Below are 23,207 nucleotides of genomic sequence, written 5' to 3'. Positions count from 1 at the left end.
TTCAGCCCCCTCCTACTCCTCCAGCCTGTTACACAGGGACAGGAGGCCATTCAGCCCCCTCCTACTCCTCCAGCCTGTTACACAGGAACACGAGGCCATTCAGCCCCTCCTCCTCCAGCCTGTTACACAGGAACAGGAGGCCGTTCAGCAAGAGGCAGTGAGATGCAGATGCTACACAAATTGCTCGACGGGGTGGGGGCAAGGTTGGCGGGGGTGGGTGGGTGGGTGGGTGTGGGGGTGAAGGGGAGGTTTCTTTCCCCCGCCCCCCCAGTGGTGGAGGGGGGGGGGGGGGGGGAGGGTTGTGGGGTGAGGAGGGGAATGGAAGGTGAAGCGTTGTGGGGGTGGGGGGGGGGGTGGACCGGGCAGAGCCGACCCGGCAGAGCTGTTGTCCGTCTGCGATGGCTCCCTTGGTCGAATAGCCGTCGGAATCCGGGCGATCTCAAGGGGGTCAGGGTGCCCCCTTGCAGTTTTTGGGAGGTGGGGCAGGGCGGGGCGGGGGGTGGGGGGAAGCGGGACGCATGGACCAGGAGGGGGTTGAGGGCGGAGACGGGATTGGGTGACGCATTCAGTCTGTGCCGCCTTCCTCAGTCGAATAGCCGAGGGCTGGGAAAATTGGTGCCGGGCGAAGGGTTGGGGTGAAGGGGAGGGAGGCCATTCCAGTACTATCCCACGGCCACCCCGGAGGCTAACGGGGGGCTGTTTCTTGGCCGTGACAGGGGCGCGGCTCCCCCAGGGGATCGTCCACCCCCTCCTGGGCCAGCCCCCACCCGCCCCGGCGCGGCTGCCTGCTTTACGCCCCCCTGATCTTGGTGCAGCCCGAGGGGGGCTGGAGGGACAGCAGGAGAGGGCCGAACGGGCTGGATCCAGGCCGCTGGGAGGAGGAAGAGGAGCCCGGTGAACCGTACGGGGGGCTCGCGGGGTCCAGGCTGAGGGTCCCAGGGCCCCTGGGCTACACGCACAACGAGAGGCAAGGCAGCGCAGACAGCCTGGTGGAGGCGGTGAGTCTGAGGCCCTTCAGCCCTTGCTGCTGCTGCAATCCCACCCAGTCTAATCCCACTCTCCCCCTCACTCCCTTTAATATCCCACCCAGTCTAATCCCACTCTCCCCCTCACTCCCCTCTCCCTTTAATATCCCACCCAGTCTAATCCCACTCTCCCCCTCACTCCCTTTAATATCCCACCCAGTCTAATCCCACTCTCCCCCTCACTCCCCACTCCCTTTAATACCCCACCCAGTCTAATCCCACTCTCCCCCCTCACTCCCCTCCCCCTTTAATATCCCACCCAGTCTAATCCCACTCTCCCCTCACTCCCCACTCCCTTTAATATCCCACCCAGTCTAATCCCACTCTCCCCCCTCACTCCCCACTCCCTTTAATACCCCACCCAGTCTAATCCCACTCTCCCCCCTCACTCCCCACTCCCTTTAATACCCCACCCAGTCTAATCCCACTCTCCCCCTCACTCCCCGCTCCCTTTAATATCCCACCCAGTCTAATCCCACTCTCCCCCTCACTCCCCTCTCCCTTTAATATCCCACCCAGTCTAATCCCACTCTCCCCCCTCACTCCCCTCTCCCTTTAATATCCCACCCAGTCTAATCCCACTCTCCCCCCTCACTCCCCTCTCCCTTTAATATCCCACCCAGTCTAATCCCACTCTCCCCCCTCACTCCTCACTCCCTTTAATACCCCACCCAGTCTAATCCCACTCTCCCCCTCACTCCCCTCTCCCTTTAATATCCCACCCAGTCTAATCCCACTCTCCCCCCTCACTCCTCACTCCCTTTAATACCCCACCCAGTCTAATCCCACTCTCCCCCTCACTCCCCGCTCCCTTTAATACCCCACCCAGTCTAATCCCACTCTCCCCCCTCACTCCCTTTAATATCCCACCCAGTCTAATCCCACTCTCCCCCTCTCTCCCCACTCCCTTTAATATCCCAACCAGTCTAATCCCACTCTCCCCCCTCACTCCCCACTCCCTTTAATATCCCACCCAGTCTAATCCCACTCTCCCCCTCACTCCCCTCTCCCTTTAATATCCCACCCAGTCTAATCCCACTCTCCCCCCTCACTCCCCTCTCCCTTTAATATCCCACCCAGTCTAATCCCACTCTCCCCCTCTCTCCCCACTCCCTTTAATATCCCACCCAGTCTAATCCCACTCTCCCCCTCACTCCCCTCCCCCTTAAATATCCCACCCAGTCTAATCCCACTCTCCCCCTCACTCCCCTCTCCCTTTAATATCCCACCCAGTCTAATCCCACTCTCCCCCCTCACTCCCTTTAATACCCCACCCAGTCTAATCCCACTCTCCCTCCTCACTCCCCACTCCCTTTAATATCCCACCCAGTCTAATCCCACTCTCCCCCCCCACTCCCTTTAATATCCCACCCAGTCTAATCCCACTCTCCCCCTCACTCCCCGCTCCCTTTAATATCCCACCCAGTCTAATCCCACTCTCCCCCCTCACTCCCCTCTCCCTTTAATATCCCACTCAGTCTAATCCCACTCTCCCCCTCTCTCCCCACTCCCTTTAATATCCCACCCAGTCTAATCCCACTCTCCCCCCTCACTCCCCACTCCCTTTAATATCCCACCCAGTCTAATCCCACTCTCCCCCCTCACTCCCCTCCCCCTTTAATATCCCACCCAGTCTAATCCCACTCTCCCCCTCACTCCCCACTCCCTTTAATATCCCACCCAGTCTAATCCCACTCTCCCCCCTCACTCCCTTTAATATCCCACCCAGTCTAATCCCACTCTCCCCCTCACTCCCCACTCCCTTTAATATCCCACCCTGTCTAATCCCACTCTCCCCCTCACTCCCTTTAATACCCCACCCAGTCTAATCCCACTCTCCCCCTCACTCCCCACTCCCTTTAATATCCCACCCAGTCTAATCCCACTCTCCCCCTCACTCCCCACTCCCTTCAATATCCCACCCAGTCTAATCCCACTCTCCCCCTCACTCCCCACTCCCTTTAATACCCCACCCAGTCTAATCCCACTCTCCCCCTCCCTCCCTCCCTTTAATATCCCACCCAGTCTAATCCCACTCTCCCCCCTCACTCCCTTTAATATCCCACCCAGTCTAATCCCACTCTCCCCCTCACTCCCCACTCCCTTTAATATCCCACCCAGTCTAATCCCACTCTCCCCCTCACTCCCCTCCCCCTTTAATATCCCACCCAGTCTAATCCCACTCTCCCCCTCACTCCCCTCTCCCTTTAATATCCCACCCAGTCTAATCCCACTCTCCCCCTCACTCCCCACTCCGTTTAATATCCCACCCAGTCTAATCCCACTCTCCCCCTCACTCCCCACTCCCTTTAATATCCCACCCAGTCTAATCCCACTCTCCCCCTCACTCCCCTCCCCCTTTAATATCCCACCCAGTCTAATCCCACTCTCCCCCTCACTCCCCACTCCCTTTAATATCCCACCCAGTCTAATCCCACTCTCCCCCTCACTCCCTTTAATACCCCACCCAGTCTAATCCCACTCTCCCCCCTCACTCCCCTCCCCCTTTAATATCCCACCCAGTCTAATCCCACTCTCCCCCCTCACTCCCTTTAATATCCCGCCCAGTCTAATCCCACTCTCCCCCTCACTCCCTTTAATACCCCACCCAGTCTAATCCCACTCTCCCCCCTCACTCCCCTCCCCCTTTAATATCCCACCCAGTCTAATCCCACTCTCCCCCTCACTCCCCTCTCCCTTTAATACCCCACCCAGTCTAATCCCACTCTCCCCCTCACTCCCCACTCCCTTTAATATCCCACCCAGTCTAATCCCACTCTCCCCCCTCACTCCCCGCTCCCTTTAATATCCCACCCAGTCTAATCCCACTCTCCCCCCTCACTCCCTTTAATATCCCACCCAGTCTAATCCCACTCTCCCCCCTCACTCCCCACTCCCTTTAATATCCCACCCAGTCTAATCCCACTCTCCCTCCTCACTCCCCACTCCCTTTAATATCCCACCCAGTCTAATCCCACTCTCCCCCCCCTCTCCCTTTAATATCCCACCCAGTCTAATCCCACTCTCCCCCTCACTCCCCTCTCCCTTTAATATCCCATTCAGTCTAATCCCACTCTCCCCCCTCACTCCCCTCTCCCTTTAATACCCCACCCAGTCTAATCCCACTCTCCCCCCTCACTCCCCTCTCCCATTAATATCCCACCCAGTCTAATCCCACTCTCCCCCTCACTCCCCTCTCCCTTTAATATCCCACCCAGTCTAATCCCACTCTCCCCCTCACTCCCCTCCCCCTTTAATATCCCACCCAGTCTAATCCCACTCTCCCCCTCACTCCCCTCTCCCATTAATATCCCACCCAGTCTAATCCCACTCTCCCCCCTCACTCCCCTCCCCCTTTAATATCCCACCCAGTCTAATCCCACTCTCCCCCTCACTCCCCACTCCCATTAATATCCCACCCAGTCTAATCCCACTCTCCCCCCTCACTCCCCACTCCCTTTAATATCCCACCCAGTCTAATCCCACTCTCCCCCCTCACTCCCCGCTCCCTTTAATATCCCACCCAGTCTAATCCCACTCTCCCCCTCACTCCCTTTAATATCCCACCCAGTCTAATCCCACTCTCCCCCCTCACTGCCCACTCCCTTTAATATCCCACCCAGTCTAATCCCACTCTCCCCCTCACACCCATTAATACCCCACCCAGTCTAATCCCACTCTCCCCCCTCACTCTCCACTCCCTTTAATATCCCACCCAGTCTAATCCCACTCTCCCCCCTCACTCCCCGCTCCCTTTAATATCCCACCCAGTCTAATCCCACTCTCCCCCCTCACTCCCTTTAATATCCCACCCAGTCTAATCCCACTCTCCCCCCTCACTCCCCACTCCCTTTAATATCCCACCCAGTCTAATCCCACTCTCTCCCCCTCACTCCCTTTAATACCCCACCCAGTCTAATCCCACTCTCCCCCCTCACTCCCCTCGCCCTTTAATATCCCACCCAGTCTAATCCCACTCTCCCCCCTCACTCCCCTCTCCCTTTAATATCCCACCCAGTCTAATCCCACTCTCCCCCCTCACTCCCTTTAATATCCCACCCAGTCTAATCCCACTCTCCTCCCTCACTCCCTTTAATATCCCACCCAGTCTAATCCCACTCTCCCCCCTCACTCCCCACTCCCTTTAATATCCCACCCAGTCTAATGCCACTCTCCCCCTCACTCCCCACTCCCTTTAATATCCCACCCAGTCTAATCCCACTCTCCCCCTCACTCCCCTCTCCCTTTAATATCCCACCCAGTCTAATCCCACTCTCCCCCTCACTCCCCTCTCCCTTTAATATCCTACCCAGTCTAATCCCACTCTCCCCCCTCACTCCCCTCTCCCTTTAATATCCCACCCAGTCTAACCCCACTCTCCCCCTCACTCCCCACTCCCTTTAATATCCCACCCAGTCTAATCCCACTCTCCCCCCTCACTCCCTTTAATACCCCACCCAGTCTAATCCCACTCTCCCCCTCACTCCCTGCTCCCTTTAATATCCCACCCAGTCTAATCCCACTCTCCCCCTCACTCCCCACTCCCTTTAATATCCCACCCAGTCTAATCCCACTCTCCCCCCTCACTCCCCACTCCCTTTAATATCCCACCCAGTCTAATCCCACTCTCCCCCTCAGTCCCCTCCCCCTTTAATATCCCACCCAGTCTAATCCCACTCTCCCCCCTCACTCCCCACTCCCTTTAATATCCCACCCAGTCTAATCCCACTCTCCCCCTCACTCCCCACTCCCTTTAATACCCCACCCAGTCTAATCCCACTCTCCCCCTCACTCCCCTCTCCCTTTAATATCCCACCCAGTCTAATCCCACTCTCCACCTCACTCCCCTCTCCCTTTAATATCCCACCCAGTCTAATCCCACTCTCCCCCCTCACTCCCTTTAATATCCCACCCAGTCTAATCCCACTCTCCCCCCTCAGTTCCCTCTCCCTTTAATATCCCACCCAGTCTACTCCCACTCTCCCCCCTCACTCCCCGCTCCCTTTAATATCCCACCCAGTCTAATCCCACTCTCCCCCTCACTCCCCGCTCCCTTTAATATCCCACCCAGTCTAATCCCACTCTCCCCCCTCACTCCCCACTCCCTTTAATATCCCACCCAGTCTAATCCCACTCTCCCCCTCGCTCCCCACTCCCTTTAATATCCCACCCAGTCTAATCCCACTCTCCCCCCCAACTCCCTTTAATATCCCACCCAGTCTAATCCCACTCTCCCCCCTCACTCCCCGCACCCTTTAATACCCCACCCAGTCTAATCCCACTCTCCCCCTCACTCCCCTCTCCCTTTAATATCCCACCCAGTCTAATCCCACTCTCCCCCTCACTCCCCGCTCCCTTTAATACCCCACCCAGTCTAATCCCACTCTCCCCCCTCACTCCCCGCACCCTTTAATACCCCACCCAGTCTAATCCCACTCTCCCCCTCACTCCCCTCTCCCTTTAATATCCCACCCAGTCTAATCCCACTCTCCCCCTCACTCCCCTCTCCCTTTAATATCCCACCCAGTCTAATCCCACTCTCCCCCCTCACTCCCTTTAATATCCCACCCAGTCTAATCCCACTCTCCCCCCTCACTCCCCACTCCCTTTAATACCCCACCCAGTCTAATCCCACTCTCCCCCTCACTCCCCACCCCCTTTAATATCCCACCCAGTCTAATCCCACTCTCCCCCCTCACTCCCCACTCCCTTTAATATCCCACCCAGTCTAATCCCACTCTCCCCCCTCACTCCCTTTAATATCCCACCCAGTCTAATCCCACTCTCCCCCCTCACTCCCCTCTCCCTTTAATATCCCACCCAGTCTAATCCCACTCTCCCCCTCACTCCCCTCTCCCTTTAATATCCCACCCAGTCTAATCCCACTCTCCCCCCTCACTCCCCACTCCCTTTAATATCCCACCCAGTCTAATCCCACTCTCCCCCCTCACTCCCTTTAATATCCCACCCAGTCTAATCCCACTCTCCACCTCACTCCCCTCTCCCTTTAATATCCCACCCAGTCTAATCCCACTCTCCCCCCTCACTCCCTTTAATATCCCACCCAGTCTAATCCCACTTTCCCCCCTCAGTTCCCTGCTCCCTTTAATATCCCACCCAGTCTAATCCCACTCTCCCCTCACTCCCCACTCCCTTTAATACCCCACCCAGTCTAATCCCACTCTCCCCCCCAACTCCCTTTAATATCCCCCCCAGTCTAATCCCACTCTCCCCCTCACTCCCCCCTCCCTTTAATATTCCCCCCAGTCTAATCCCACTCTCCCCCCTCACTCCCCTCTCCCTTTAATACCCCACCCAGTCTAATCCCACTCTCCCCCTCACTCCCCACTCCCTTTAATATCCCACCCAGTCTAATCCCACTCTCCCCCCTCACTCCCCGCTCCCTTTAATATCCCACCCAGTCTAATCCCACTCTCCCCCTCACTCCCCTCTCCCTTTCATATCCCACCCAGTCTAATCCCACTCTCCCCCTCCCTTTAATATCCCACCCAGTCTAATCCCACTCTCCCCCTCACTCCCCACTCCCTTTAATATCCCACTCAGTCTAATCCCACTCTCCCCCCCAACTCCCTTTAATATCCCCCCCAGTCTAATCCCACTCTCCCCCTCACTCCCCACTCCCTTTAATATCCCACCCAGTCTAATCCCACTCTCCCCCCCAACTCCCTTTAATATCCCCCCCAGTCTAATCCCACTCTCCCCCCCAACTCCCTTTAATATCCCACCCAGTCTAATCCCACTCTCCCCCTCACTCCCCCCTCCCTTTAATATTCCCCCCAGTCTAATCCCACTCTCCCCCTCACTCCCCACTCCCTTTAATATCCCCCCCAGTCTAATCCCACTCTCCCCCCCAACTCCCTTTAATATCCCACCCAGTCTAATCCCACTCTCCCCCTCACTCCCCTCTCCCTTTAATATCCCACCCAGTCTAATCCCACTCTCCCCCCTCACTCCCCGCTCCCTTTAATATCCCACCCAGTCTAATCCCACTCTCCCCCCCAACTCCCTTTAAAATCCCCCCCAGTCTAATCCCACTCTCCCCCTCACTCCCCTCTCCCTTTAATATTCCCCCCAGTCTAATCCCACTCTCCCCCCTCACTCCCCTCTCCCTTTAATATCCCACCCAGTCTAATCCCACTCTCCCCCCTCACTCCCCTCTCCCTTTAATATCCCACCCAGTCTAATCCCACTCTCCCCCCTCACTCCCCTCTCCCTTTAATATCCCACCCAGTCTAATCCCACTCTCCCCCCTCACTCCCTTTAATATCCCACCCAGTCTAATCCCACTCTCCCCCCTCACTCCCCACTCCCTTTAATATCCCACCCAGTCTAATCCCACTCTCCCCCCTCACTCCCTTTAATATCCCACCCAGTCTAATCCCACTCTCCCCCTCACTCCCCTCTCCCTTTAATATCCCACCCAGTCTAATCCCACTCTCCCCCCTCAGTCCCCTCCCCCTTTAATATCCCACCCAGTCTAATCCCACTCTCCCCCCTCACTCCCCACTCCCTTTAATATCCCACCCAGTCTAATCCCACTCTCCCCCTCACTCCCCGCTCCCTTTAATATCCCCCCAGTCTAATCCCACTCTCCCCTCACTCCCCACTCCCTTTAATATCCCACCCAGTCTAATCCCACTCTCCTCCTCACTCCCCACTCCCTTTAATATCCCACCCAGTCTAATCCCACTCTCCCCCCTCAATCCCCTCTCCCTTTAATATCCCACCCAGTCTAATCCCACTCTCCACTCACTCCCCACTCCCTTTAATATCCCACCCAGTCTAATCCCACTTACCCCCCTCACTCCCTGCTCCCTTTAATACCCCACCCAGTCTAATCCCACTCTCCCCCTCACTCCCCTCTCCCTTTAATATCCCACCCAGTCTAATCCTACTCTCCCCCTCACTCCCCTCTCCCTTTAATATCCCACTCAGTCTAATCCCACTCTCCCCCCTCACTCCCCACTCCCTTTAATATCCCACCCAGTCTAATCCCACTCTCCCCCCTCACTCCCCACTCCCTTTAATACCCCACCCAGTCTAATCCCACTCTCCCCCTCACTCCCCTCTCCCTTTAATATCCCACCCAGTCTAATCCCACTCTCCCCCTCACTCCCCTCTCCCTTTAAGATCCCACCCAGTCTAATCCCACTCTCCCCCTCACTCCCCTCTCCCTTTAAGATCCCACCCAGTCTAATCCCACTCTCCCCCTCACTCCCCTCTCCCTTTAATATCCTACCCAGTCTAATCCCACTCTCCCCCTCACTCCCCACTCCCTTTAATATCCCACCCAGTCTCATCCCACTCTCCCCCCTCACTCCCCTCTCCCTTTAATATCCCACCCAGTCTAATCCCACTCTCCCCCTCCCTCCCTTTAATATCCCACTCAGTCTAATCCCACTCTCCCCCTCACTCCCCTCTCCCTTTAATATCCCACCCAGTCTAATCCCACTCTCCCCCCTCACTCCCCTCTCCCTTTAATATCCCACCCAGTCTAATCCCACTCTCCCCCTCACTCCCCTCTCCCTTTAATATCCCACCCAGTCTAATCCCACTCTCCCACTCACTCCCCACTCCCTTTAATATCCCACCCAGTCTAATCCCACTCTCCCCCCCCACTCCCTTTAATATCCCACCCAGTCTAATCCCACTCTCCCCCTCACTCCCCTCTCCCTTTAATATCCCACCCAGTCTAATCCCACTCTCCCCCTCACTCCCTTTAATATCCCACCCAGTCTAATCCCACTCTCCCCCCCCACTCCCTTTAATATCCCACCCAGTCTAATCCCACTCTCCCCCCCCACTCCCTTTAATATCCCACCCAGTCTAATCCCACTCTCCCCCCCCACTCCCTTTAATATCCCACCCAGTCTAATCCCACTCTCCCCCCTCACTCCCCACTCCCTTTAATATCCCACCCAGTCTAATCCCACTCTCCCCGTCCCTCCCCGCTCCCTTTAATATCCCACCCAGTCTAATCCCACTCTCCCCCCCCACTCCCTTTAATATCCCACCCAGTCTAATCCCACTCTCCCCCCTCACTCCCCTCCCCCTTTAATATCCCACCCAGTCTAATCCCACTCTCCCCCCCAACTCCCTTTAATATCCCACCCAGTCTAATCCCACTCTCCCCCTCACTCCCCGTACCCTTTAATATCCCACGCAGTCTAATCCCACTCTCCCCCCTCCCTCCCCACTCCCTTTAATATCCCACCCAGTCTAATCCCACTCTCCCCCCTCACTCCCTTTAATACCCCACCCAGTCTAATCCCACTCTCCCCCCTCACTCCCCACTCCCTTTAATATCCCACCCAGTCTAATCCCACTCTCCCCCCTCACTCCCTTTAATACCCCACCCAGTCTAATCCCACTCTCCCCCCCCACTCCCTTTAATATCCCACCCAGTCGAATCCCACTCTCCCCCCCCACTCCCTTTAATATCCCACCCAGTCTAATCCCACTCTCCCCCCCCACTCCCTTTAATACCCCACCCAGTCTAATCCCACTCTCCCCCCCCACTCCCTTTAATATCCCACCCAGTCTAATCCCACTCTCCCCCCCCACTCCCTTTAATATCCCACCCAGTCTAATCCCACTCTCCCCCCCCACTCCCTTTAATACCCCACCCAGTCTAATCCCACTCTCCCCCCCCACTCCCTTTAATATCCCACCCAGTCGAATCCCACTCTCCCCCCCCACTCCCTTTAATATCCCACCCAGTCTAATCCCACTCTCCCCCCCCACTCCCTTTAATACCCCACCCAGTCTAATCCCACTCTCCCCCCCCACTCCCTTTAATATCCCACCCAGTCGAATCCCACTCTCCCCCTCACTCCCTTTAATACCCCACCCAGTCTAATCCCACTCTCCCCCCTCACTACCCTCTCCCTTTAATATCCCACCCAGTCTAATCCCACTCTCCCCCTCACTCCCCGCTCCCTTTAATATCCCACCCAGTCGAATCCCACTCTCCCCCTCACTCCCTTTAATATCCCACCCAGTCTAATCCCACTCTCCCCCCTCACTCCCCTCTCCCTTTAATATCCCACCCAGTCTAATCCCACTCTCCCCCTCACTCCCCGCTCCCTTTAATATCCCACCCAGTCTAATCCCACTCTCCCCTCACTCCCCACTCCCTTTAATATCCCCCCCAGTCTAATCCCACTCTCCCCCCAACTCCCTTTAATATCCCCCCCAGTCGAATCCCACTCTCCCCCTCACTCCCTTTAATATCCCACCCAGTCTAATCCCACTCTCCCCTCACTCCCCTCTCCCTTTAATATCCCACCCAGTCTAATCCCACTCTCCCCCTCACTCCCCTCTCCCTTTAATATCCCACCCAGTCTAATCCCACTCTCCCCCTCACTCCCCTCTCCCTTTAATATCCCACCCAGTCTAATCCCACTCTCCCCCTCACTCCCCTCTCCCTTTAATATCCTACCCAGTCTAATCCCACTCTCCCCCTCACTCCCCTCTCCCTTTAATATCCCACCCAGTCTAATCCCACTCTCCCCCCTCACTCCCCTCTCCCGTTAATATCCCACCCAGTCTAATCCCACACTCCCCCTCACTCCCCACTCCCTTTAATATCCCACCCAGTCTAATCCCACTCTCCCCCCTCACTCCCCTCTCCCTTTAATATCCCACCCAGTCTAATCCCACTCTCCCCCTCACTCCCCACTCCCTTTAATATCCCACCCAGTCTAATCCCACTCTCCCCCCTCACTCCCTTTAATATCCCACCCAGTCTAATCCCACTCTCCCCCTCACTCCCCTCTCCCTTTAATATCCCACCCAGTCTAATCCCACTCTCCCCCTCACTCTCCGCTCACTTTAATATCCCACCCAGTCTAATCCCACTCTCCCCCCTCACTCCCCTCTCCCTTTAATATCCCCCCCAGTCTAATCCCACTCTCCCCCTCACTCTCCGCTCACTTTAATATCCCACCCAGTCTAATCCCACTCTCCCCCCTCACTCCCCTCTCCCTTTAATATCCCACCCAGTCTAATCCCACTCTCCCCCCTCACTCCCCTCTCCCTTTAATATCCCACCCAGTCTAATCCCACTCTCCCCCCTCACTCCCCTCTCCCTTTAATATCCCACCCAGTCTAATCCCACTCTCCCCCCTCACTCCCCTCTCCCTTTAATATCCCACCCAGTCTAATCCCACTCTCCCCCCTCACTCCCCTCTCCCTTTAATATCCCCCCCAGTCTAATCCCACTCTCCCTCCTCACTCCCCACTCCCTTTAATATCCCACCCAGTCTAATCCCACTCTCCCCCCTCACTCCCTTTAATATCCCACCCAGTCTAATCCCACTCTCCCCCCTCACTCCCCTCCCCCTTTAATACCCCACCCAGTCTAATCCCACTCTCCCTCTCACTCCCCTCCCCCTTTAATACCCCACCCAGTCTAATCCCACTCTCCCCCTCACTCCCTTTAATATCCCACCCAGTCTAATCCCACTCTCCCCCCTCACTCCCCTCCCCCTTTAATACCCCACCCAGTCTAATCCCACTCTCCCCCTCACTCCCCACCCCCTTTAATATCCCACCCAGTCTAATACCACTCCCCCCCCTCACTCCCCTCTCCCTTTAATATCCCACCCAGTCTAATCCCACTCTCCCCCCTCACTCCCCACTCCCTTTAATATCCCACCCAGTCTAATCCCACTCTCCCCCTCACTCCCCTCTCCCTTTAATATCCCACCCAGTCTAATCCCACTCTCCCCCTCACTCCCTTTAATATCCCACCCAGTCTAATCCCACTCTCCCCCCTGACTCCCCTCTCCCTTTAATACCGCGCCCAGTGTAATCCCACTCTCCCCCCTCACTCCCCACTCCCTTTAATATCCCACCCAGTCTAATCCCACTCTCCCCCTCACTCCCCTCTCCCTTTAATATCCCACCCAGTCTAATCCCACTCTCCCCCTCACTCCCCACTCCCTTTAATATCCCACCCAGTCTAATCCCACTCTCCCCTCACTCCCCACTCCCTTTAATATCCCACCCAGTCTAATCCCACTCTCCACTCACTCCCCACTCCCTTTAATACCCCACCCAGTCTAATCCCACTCTCCCCCTCACTCCCCTCTCCCTTTAATATCCCACCCAGTCTAATCCCACTCTCCCCCTCACTCCCTTTAATATCCCACCCAGTCTAATCCCACTCTCCCCCCTCACTCCCCTCCCCCTTTAATACCCCACCCAGTCTAATCCCACTCTCCCCCTAACCCCCCTCTCCCTTTAATATCCCACCCAGTCTAATCCCACTCTCCCCCTCACTCCCTTTAATATCCCACCCAGTCTAATCCCACTCTCCCCCCTCACTCCCTTTAATATCCCACACAGTCTAATCCCACTCTCCCCCTCACTCCCTTTAATATCCGACCCAGTCTAATCCCACTCTCCCCCCTCACTCCCCACTCCCTTTAATATCCCACCCAGTCTAATCCCACTCTCCCCCTCACTCCCCTCTCCCTTTAATATCCCACCCAGTCTAATCCCACTCTCCCCCCTCACTCCCCCATCCCTTTAATATCCCACCCAGTCTAATCCCACTCTCCCCCTCACTCCCCACTCCCTTTAATATCCCACCCAGTCTAATCCCACTCTCCCCCCTCACTCCCTGCTCCCTTTAATATCCCACCCAGTCTAATCCCACTCTCCCCCTCACTCCCTTTAATATCCCACCCAGTCTAATCCCACTCTCCCCCCTCACTCCCCACTCCCTTTAATATCCCACCCAGTCTAATCCCACTCTCCCCCCTCACTCCTCACTCCCTTTAATATCCCACACAGTCTCATCCCACTCTCCCCCTTTACTCCCCACCCCCTTTAATATCCCACCCAGTCTAATCCCACTCTCCCCCCTCACTCCCCACTCCCTTTAATATCCCACCCAGTCTAATCCCACTCTCCCCCCTCGCTCCCTGCTCCCTTTAATATCCCACCCAGTCGAATCCCACTCTCCCCCTCACTCCCTTTAATATCCCACCCAGTCTAATCCCACTCTCCCCCCTCACTCCCCACTCCCTTTAATATCCCACCCAGTCTAATCCCACTCTCCCCCCTCACTCCTCACTCCCTTTAATATCCCACACAGTCTCATCCCACTCTCCCCCTTTACTCCCCACCCCCTTTAATATCCCACCCAGTCTAATCCCACTCTCCCCCCTCACTCCCCACTCCCTTTAATATCCCACCCAGTCTAATCCCACTCTCCCCCCTCGCTCCCTGCTCCCTTTAATATCCCACCCAGTCGAATCCCACTCTCCCACTCACTCCCCTCTCCCTTTAATATCCCACCCAGTCTAATCCCACTCTCCCCCTCACTCCCTTTAATATCCCACCCAGTCTAATCCCACTCTCCCCCCTCACTCCCCACTCCCTTTAATATCCCACCCAGTCTAATCCCACTCTCCCCTCACTCCCCACTCCCTTTAATATCCCACCCAGTCTAATCCCACTCTCCCCTCACTCCCCACTCCCTTTAATACCCCACCCAGTCTAATCCCACTCTCCCCCTCACTCCCCTCTCCCTTTAATATCCCACCCAGTCTAATCCCACTCTCCCCCTCACTCCCCTCTCCCTTTAATACCCCACCCAGTCTAATCCCACTCTCCCCCTAACCCCCCTCTCCCTTTAATATCCCACCCAGTCTAATCCCACTCTCCCCCTCACTCCCTTTAATATCCCACCCAGTCTAATCCCACTCACCCCCCTCACTCCCTTTAATATCCCACACAGTCTAATCCCACTCTCCCCCTCACTCCCTTTAATATCCCACCCAGTCTAATCCCACTCTCCCCCTCACTCCCTTTAATATCCCACCCAGTCTAATCCCACTCTCCCCCCTCACTCCCCACTCCCTTAATATCCCACCCAGTCTAATCCCACTCTCCCCCTCACTCCCCTCTCCCTTTAATATCCCACCCAGTCTAATCCCACTCTCCCCCCTCACTCCCCCATCCCTTTAATATCCCACCCAGTCTAATCCCACTCTCCCCCTCACTCCCCACTCCCTTTAATATCCCACCCAGTCTAATCCCACTCTCCCCCCTCACTCCCTGCTCCCTTTAATATCCCACCCAGTCTAATCCCACTCTCCCCCTCACTCCCCGCTCCCTTTAATATCCCACCCAGTCTAATCCCACTCTCCCCCCTCACTCCTCACTCCCTTTAATATCCCACACAGTCTCATCCCACTCTCCCCCTTTACTCCCCACCCCCTTTAATATCCCACCCAGTCTAATCCCACTCTCCCCCCTCACTCCCCACTCCCTTTAATATCCCACCCAGTCTAATCCCACTCTCCCCCCTCGCTCCCTGCTCCCTTTAATATCCCACCCAGTCGAATCCCACTCTCCCACTCACTCCCCTCTCCCTTTAATATCCCACCCAGTCTAATCCCACTCTCCCCCTCACTCCCTTTAATATCCCACCCAGTCTAATCCCACTCTCCCCCTCACTCCCTTTAATATCCCACCCAGTCTAATCCCACTCTCCCCCTCGCTCCCTGCTCCCTTTAATATCCCACCCAGTCTAATCCCACTCTCCCCCTCACTCCCTTTAATATCCCACCCAGTCTAATCCCACTCTCCCCCTCACTCCCCACTCCCTTTAATATCCCACCCAGTCTAATCCCACTCTCCCCCTCACTCCCCACACCCTTTAATATCCCACCCAGTCTAATCCCACTCTCCCCCCTCACTCCCTTTAATATCCCACCCAGTCTAATCCCACTCTCCCCCTCACTCCCCTCTCCCTTTAATATCCCACCCAGTCTAATCCCACTCTCCCCCCTCACTCCCCACTCCCTTTAATATCCCACCCAGTCTAATCCCACTCTCCCCCCTCACTCCCCGCTCCCTTTAATACCCCACCCAGTCTCATCCCACTCTCCCCCTCACTCCCCGCTCCCTTTAATATCCCACCCAGTCTAATCCCACTCTCCCCCCTCACTCCCCACTCCCTTTAATATCCCACCCAGTCTAATCCCACTCTCCCCCCTCACTCCCCGCTCCCTTTAATACCCCACCCAGTCTAATCCCACTCTCCCCCTCACTCCCCGCTCCCTTTAATATCCCACCCAGTCTAATCCCACTCTCCCCCTAACTCCCCGCTCCCTTTAATATCCCACCCAGTCTAATCCCACTCTCCCCCCTCACTCCCCTCTCCCTTTAATATCCCACCCAGTCTAATCCCACTCTCCCCCTCACTCCCCGCTCCCTTTAATATCCCACTCAGTCTAATCCCACTCTCCCCCTCACTCCCCTCTCCCTTTAATATCCCACCCAGTCTAATCCCACTCTCCCCCTCACTCCCCGCTCCCTTTAATATCCCACCCAGTCTAATCCCACTCTCCCCCTCACTCCCCACTCCCTTTAATATCCCACCCAGTCTAATCCCACTCTCCCCCTCACTCTCTGCTCCCTTTAATATCCCACCCAGTCTAATCCCACTCTCCCCCCTCACTCCCCTCTCCCTTTAATATCCCACCCAGTCTAATCCCACTCTCCCCCCTCACTCCCCACTCCCTTTAATATCCCACCCAGTCTAATCCCACTCTCCCCCCTCACTCCCCACTCCCTTTAATATCCCACCCAGTCTAATCCCACTCTCCCCCCTCACTCCCTTTAATATCCCACCCAGTCTAATCCCACTCTCCCCCTCACTCCCCTCTCCCTTTAATATCCCACCCAGTCTAATCCCACTCTCCCCCTCACTCTCCGCTCACTTTAATATCCCACCCAGTCTAATCCCACTCTCCCCCCTCACTCCCCTCTCCCTTTAATATCCCCCCCAGTCTAATCCCACTCTCCCCCCTCACTCCCCTCTCCCTTTAATATCCCACCCAGTCTAATCCCACTCTCCCCCCTCACTCCCTTTAATATCCCACCCAGTCTAATCCCACTCTCCCCCCTCACTCCCCTCTCCCTTTAATATCCCACCCAGTCTAATCCCACTCTCCCCCCTCACTCCCTTTAATATCCCACCCAGTCTAATCCCACTCTCCCCCTCACTCCCCTCTCCCTTTAATATCCCACCCAGTCTAATCCCACTCTCCCCCTCACTCCCCACTCCCTTTAATATCCCACCCAGTCTAATCCCACTCTCCCCCTCACTCCCTTTAATATCCCCCCCAGTCTAATCCCACTCTCCCCCTCACTCCCCTCTCCCTTTAATATCCCACCCAGTCTAATCCCACTCTCCCCCTCACTCCCCACTCCCTTTAATATCCCACCCAGTCTAATCCCACTCTCCCCCCTCCCTCCCCACTCCCTTTAATATCCCACCCAGTCTAATCCCACTCTCCCCCTCACTCCCTTTAATATCCCCCCCAGTCTAATCCCACTCTCCCCCTCACTCCCCACTCCCTTTAATATCCCACCCAGTCTAATCCCACTCTCCCCCTCACTCCCCTCTCCCTTTAATATCCCACCCAGTCTAATCCCACTCTCCCCCTCACTCCCTTTAATATCCCACCCAGTCTAATACCACTCTCCCCCCTCACTCCCCACTCCCTTTAATATCCCACCCAGTCTAATCCCACTCTCCCCCCTCACTCCCCTCTCCCTTTAATATCCCACCCAGTCTAATCCCACTCTCCCCCTCACTCCCCACTCCCTTTAATATCCCACCCAGTCTAATCCCACTCTCCCCCTCACTCCCTTTAATATCCCCCCCAGTCTAATCCCACTCTCCCCCTCACTCCCCACTCCCTTTAATATCCCACCCAGTCTAATCCCACTCTCCCCCTCACTCCCTTTAATATCCCACCCAGTCTAATCCCACTCTCCCCCTCACTCCCTTTAATATCCCACCCAGTCTAATCCCACTCTCCCCCTCACTCCCCACTCCCTTTAATATCCCACCCAGTCTAATACCACTCTCCCCCCTCACTCCCCACTCCCTTTAATATCCCACCCAGTCTAATCCCACTCTCCCCCTCACTCCCCACTCCCTTTAATATCCCACCCAGTCTAATACCACTCCCCCCCCTTACTCCCCTCTCCCTTTAATATCCCACCCAGTCTAATCCCACTCTCCCCCCTCACTCCCCACTCCCTTTAATATCCCACCCAGTCTAATCCCACTCTCCCCCTCACTCCCCTCCCCCTTTAATATCCCACCCAGTCTAATCCCACTGTCCCCCCTTACTCCCCTCTCCCTTTAATATCCCACCCAGTCTAATCCCACTCTCCCCCCCCCACTCCCTTTAATATCCCACCCAGTCTAATCCCACTCTCCCCCCACACTCCCCTCTCCCTTTAATATCCCACCCAGTCTAATCCCACTCTCCCCCCTCACTCCCTTTAATATCCCACCCAGTCTAATCCCACTCTCCCCCTCACTCCCTTTAATATCCCACCCAGTCTAATCCCACTCTCCCCCTCACTCCCCACTCCCTTTAATATCCCACCCAGTCTAATCCCACTCTCCCCTCACTCCCCACTCCCTTTAATATCCCACCCAGTCTAATCCCACTCTCCCCTCACTCCCCACTCCCTTTAATACCCCACCCAGTCTAATCCCACTCTCCCCCTCACTCCCCTCTCCCTTTAATATCCCACCCAGTCTAATCCCACTCTCCCCCTCACTCCCCTCTCCCTTTAATACCCCACCCAGTCTAATCCCACTCTCCCCCTAACCCCCCTCCCCCTTTAATATCCCACCCAGTCTAATCCCACTCTCCCCCCTCACTCCCTTTAATATCCCACACAGTCTAATCCCACTCTCCCCCTCACTCCCTTTAATATCCCACCCAGTCTAATCCCACTCTCCCCCCTCACTCCCCACTCCCTTAATATCCCACCCAGTCTAATCCCACTCTCCCCCTCACTCCCCACTCCCTTTAATATCCCACCCAGTCTAATCCCACTCTCCCCCCTCACTCCCCGCTCCCTTTAATACCCCACCCAGTCTAATCCCACTCTCCCCCTCACTCCCCACTCCCTTTAATACCCCACCCAGTCTAATCCCACTCTCCCCCTCACTCCCCACTCCCTTTAATATCCCACCCAGTCTAATCCCACTCTACCCCTCACTCCCTTTAATATCCCACCCAGTCTAATCCCACTCTCCCCCTCACTCCCCACTCCCTTTAATATCCCACCCAGTCTAATCCCACTCTCCCCCTCACTCCCCTCTCCCTTTAATATCCCACCCAGTCTAATCCCACTCTCCCCCTCACTCCCCACTCCCTTTAATATCCCACCCAGTCTAATCCCACTCTCCCCCTCACTCTCTGCTCCCTTTAATATCCCACCCAGTCTAATCCCACTCTCCCCCTCACTCCCCACTCCCTTTAATACCCCACCCAGTCTAATCCCACTCTCCCCCTCACTTCCCTCTCCCTTTAATATCCCACCCAGTCTAATCCCACTCTCCCCCTCACTCCCCTCTCCCTTTAATATCCCACCCAGTCTAATCCCACTCTCCCCCTCACTCCCCACTCCCTTTTATATCCCACCCAGTCTAATCCCACTCTCCCCGCTCACTCCCCGCTCCCTTTAATATCCCACCCAGTCTAATCCCACTCTCCCCCTCACTCCCTTTAATATCCCACCCAGTCTAATCCCACTCTCCCCCTCACTCCCCACTCCCTTTAATATCCCACCCAGTCTAATCCCACTCTCCCCCTCACTCCCCACTCCCTTTAATATCCCACCCAGTCTAATCCCACTCTCCCCCTCACTCCCCACTCCCTTTAATATCCCACCCAGTCTAATCCCACTCTCCCCCTCACTCCCTTTAATATCCCACCCAGTCTAATCCCACTCTCCCCCCTCACTCCCCTCTCCCTTTAATATCCCACCCAGTCTAATCCCACTCTCCCCCTCACTCCCTTTAATACCCCACCCAGTCTAATCCCACTCTCCCCCTCACTCCCCTCTCCCTTTAATGTCCCACCCAGTCTAATCCCACTCTCCCCCTCACTCCCCACTCCCTTTAATACCCCACCCAGTCTAATCCCACTCTCCCCCTCACTCCCCTCTCCCTTTAATATCCCACCCAGTCTAATCGCACACTGCCCCCAACCACCCGCTCAATGCTGAGGGAGGGTCAGTGCTGAGGGAGTGGGGGCTGTGGGAGGGTCAGTGCTGAGCGAGTGGGCACTGAGGGAGGGTCAGTGCTGAGGGATTGGGTGCTGTGGGAGGGTCAGTGCTGTGGGGAGGGTCAGTGCTGAGGGAGTGGGTGCTGAGGGAGGGTCAGTGCTGAGGGAGGGTCAGTGCTGAGGGAGGGTCAGTGCTGAGGGAGGGTCAGTGCTGAGGGAGTGGGGGCTGTGGGAGGGTCAGTGCTGAGGGAGTGGGGGCTGTGGGAGGGTCAGTGCTGAGGGAGCGGGTGCTGTGGGAGGGTCAGTGCTGAGGGAGTGGGGGCTGTGGGAGGGTCAGTGCTGAGGGAGTGGGCGCTGTGGGAGGGTCAGTGCTGAGGGAGTGGGTGCTGTGGGAGGGTCAGTGCTGAGGGAGTGGGCGCTGTGGGAGGGTCAGTGCTGAGGGAGTGGGTGCTGTGGGAGGGTCAGTGCTGAGGGAGTGGGTGCTGTGGGAGGGTCAGTGCTGAGGGGGGGGGGGGGGGGGGGGGGAGTGGGTGCTGTGGGAGGGTCAGTGCTGAGGGAGTGGGTGCTGTGGGACAGCTTCTAACAAACACTAATAACTGATTTGTTCTCTTTTCGTCCTTAATTCCTCTGTCTCTCCTCCTCTCTTTCATTCTCAATTTCTTGTTCTCTTTGTCCTTCTACCTCCGTCCCTCTCTCCATCCGTCCCTCTCGCTCATTCCCTCTCTCTCTGTCTCCCTCACTCTGTCCCCACTCCCTCCCTCCCTCCTCTCTCTTTCTCACTGTCCCCCCCACTCCCTCTCTCCATCCCTCTCTCCATCCCTCCCTCTCGCTCGTTCCCTCTCTCTCTCTCCCTCACTCTGTCCCCACTCCCTCCCTCCCTCCTCTCTCTTTCTCACTGTCCCCCCCACTCCCTCTCTCCATCCCTCTCTCCATCCCTCCCTCTCGCTCGTTCCCTCTCTCTCTCTCCCTCACTCTGTCCCCACTTCCTCCCTCCCTCCTCTCTCTTTCTCACTGTCCCCCCCACTCCCTCTCTCCATCCCTCTCTCCATCCCTCCCTCTCGCTCGTTCCCTCTCTCTCTCTCCCTCACTCTCTCCCCACTCCCTCCTCTCTCTTTCTCGCTGTCCCCCCCACTCCCTCTCTCCATCCTTCCCTCCCTCTCCATCCCTCTCTCTCTCCCCACTCCCTCCCTCCCACCTCTCTCTTTCTCACTGTCCTCCCCACTCCCTCTCTCCATCCTTCCCTCCCTCTCCATCCCTCTCTCTCTCCCCACTCCCTCCCTCCCACCTCTCTCTTTCTCACTGTCCTCCCCACTCCCTCTCTCCATCCTTCCCTCCCTCTCCATCCCTCCCTCTCTCTCTCTCCCTCACTCTGTCCCCACTCCCTCCCTCCCTCCCTCCCTCCTCTCTCTTTCTCGCTGTCCTCCCCACTCCCTCTCTCCATCCCTCTCTCCATCCCTCCCTCTCGCTCGTTCCCTCTCTCTCTCTCCCTCACTCTGTCCCCACTCCCTCTCTCCCTCCCTCACCATCCCTCTCTCTCTCCCCATCCGTCCCTGCCTCCCCCCACACCCACCCCTATGGCCCCCCCACCCCCGGGTGTTGCCGGGGGGGGTGCGGGGGGGGGGGGGGGGGGGGTCCCTGTGGGCCGGACGGGGCTGGGCCCACCGTGTAGGTGCTGATCTCCGAAGGCCTGGAGCTCTGCGCCCGTGACCCCAGCTTCGTGGCCTTGGCCAAGCGGGAGCTGGCCGACGCCTGTCGCCTCACGGTGGAGGAGATGGAGATCGCGGCCTGCGACCTGTTGGGGCGCCGCGGCGGTGGCGGTGGGGGGGGGGGCCCTCCCTCCCCCCCGGGGTGGCGACGCCCCCTGCAGCGACGAGGAGGCGGCGCGTGGAGCCGCCGAGGATGAGCTGCTGGACGAGATGACTTGCGGTGGGCCCCTGTTAGACCGCCTGGCCCCAACCCCCTCCCCCCGGTAACTCCATCGCCCCCCCCCACCCCCCCATGACCCTACCACCTCCCCTCCCAAACCCCCCTCCCCCTCCGTCTCTCCTCCCCAACCCCCAGAAAACCAGAACAAAAGGAAACCTCCAGAAAACATCCAGGCACGGGGATCCACACAAAATGGCGTCCGAGTAGATCTCTCTTTTCCGTTAAACCTTCTTGTTGTGTGTCTCCCTCGCTCATTTTAACCCCTCGCCTGTCGAAGGGCTCAGTCACGGACTGGAGTAGGCCTCAGCACGGGCTGGAGTAGGCTCCAGCACAGCCTGGAGTAGGCCCCAGCACCAGCACAGACTGGAGTAGGCCCCAGCACCAGCACACACTGGAGTAGGCCCCAGCACCAGCACGGACTGGAGTAGGCCTCAGCACCAGCACAGGCTGCAGTAGGCCTCAGCACCAACACAGACTGGAGTAGGCCCCAGTAACACGGACTGGAGTAGGCCCCAGCACCAGCACAGACTGGAGTAGGCCCCAGCACCAGCACGGACTGGAGTAGGCCTCAGCACGGGCTGGAGTAGGCCCCAGCACGGACTGGAGTAGGCCCTAGTAGCACAGACTGGAGTAGGCCCGAGTAGCACAGACTGGAGTAGGCCCCAGCACCAGCACGGACTGGAGTAGGCCCCAGCACAGCCTGGAGTAGGCCCCAGCACCAGCACGGACTGGAGTAGGCCCCAGCACAGACTGGAGTAGGCCCCAGCACCAACACGGACTGGAGTAGGCCCCAGCACGGACTGGAGTGGGCCCCAGCACGGACTGGAGTAGGCCCCAGCACCAGCACGGACTGGAGTAGGCCCCAGTAACACGGACTGGAGTAGGCCCCAGCACCAGCACAGACTGGAGTAGGCCCCAGAACCAGCACGGACTGGAGTAGGCCTCAGCACCAGCACGGACTGGAGTAGGCCCCAGCACAGACTGGAGTAGGCCTCAGCACCAACACGGACTGGAGTAGGCCCCAGCACGGACTGGAGTAGGCCCCAGCACCAGCACGGACTGGAGTAGGCCTCAGCACCAGCACGGACTGGAGTAGGCCCCAGTAGCACGGACTGGAGTAGGCCTCAGCACCAGCACGGACTGGAGTAGGCCCCAGCACCAGCACGGACTGGAG

The 23,207-nt window shown here is 57.1% G+C and overlaps 1 protein-coding gene across 1 annotated transcript in view; it reads left to right on the top strand.

Moving 5' to 3' along the window:
- Positions 1–22,095, top strand: part of LOC140473268 (voltage-dependent L-type calcium channel subunit alpha-1F-like) — a 109,074-nt gene extending 86,979 nt beyond the window's left edge. The window contains 2 exon segments of the mRNA XM_072567590.1: positions 717–998; positions 21,777–22,095. Of these exon segments, the coding sequence (XP_072423691.1) occupies positions 717–998; positions 21,777–22,010 (516 nt within the window). The 3' untranslated portion in view covers positions 22,011–22,095.
- The last annotated feature ends 1,112 nt before the right edge of the window (positions 22,096–23,207 follow it).

The sequence above is a fragment of the Chiloscyllium punctatum genome, unplaced genomic scaffold, assembly GCF_047496795.1.
Source record: "Chiloscyllium punctatum isolate Juve2018m unplaced genomic scaffold, sChiPun1.3 scaffold_562, whole genome shotgun sequence".
NCBI lineage: Eukaryota > Metazoa > Chordata > Chondrichthyes > Orectolobiformes > Hemiscylliidae > Chiloscyllium > Chiloscyllium punctatum.
Note: the sequence above shows the minus strand (reverse complement) of the source record. Positions and strands in the feature narration are given on the sequence as shown.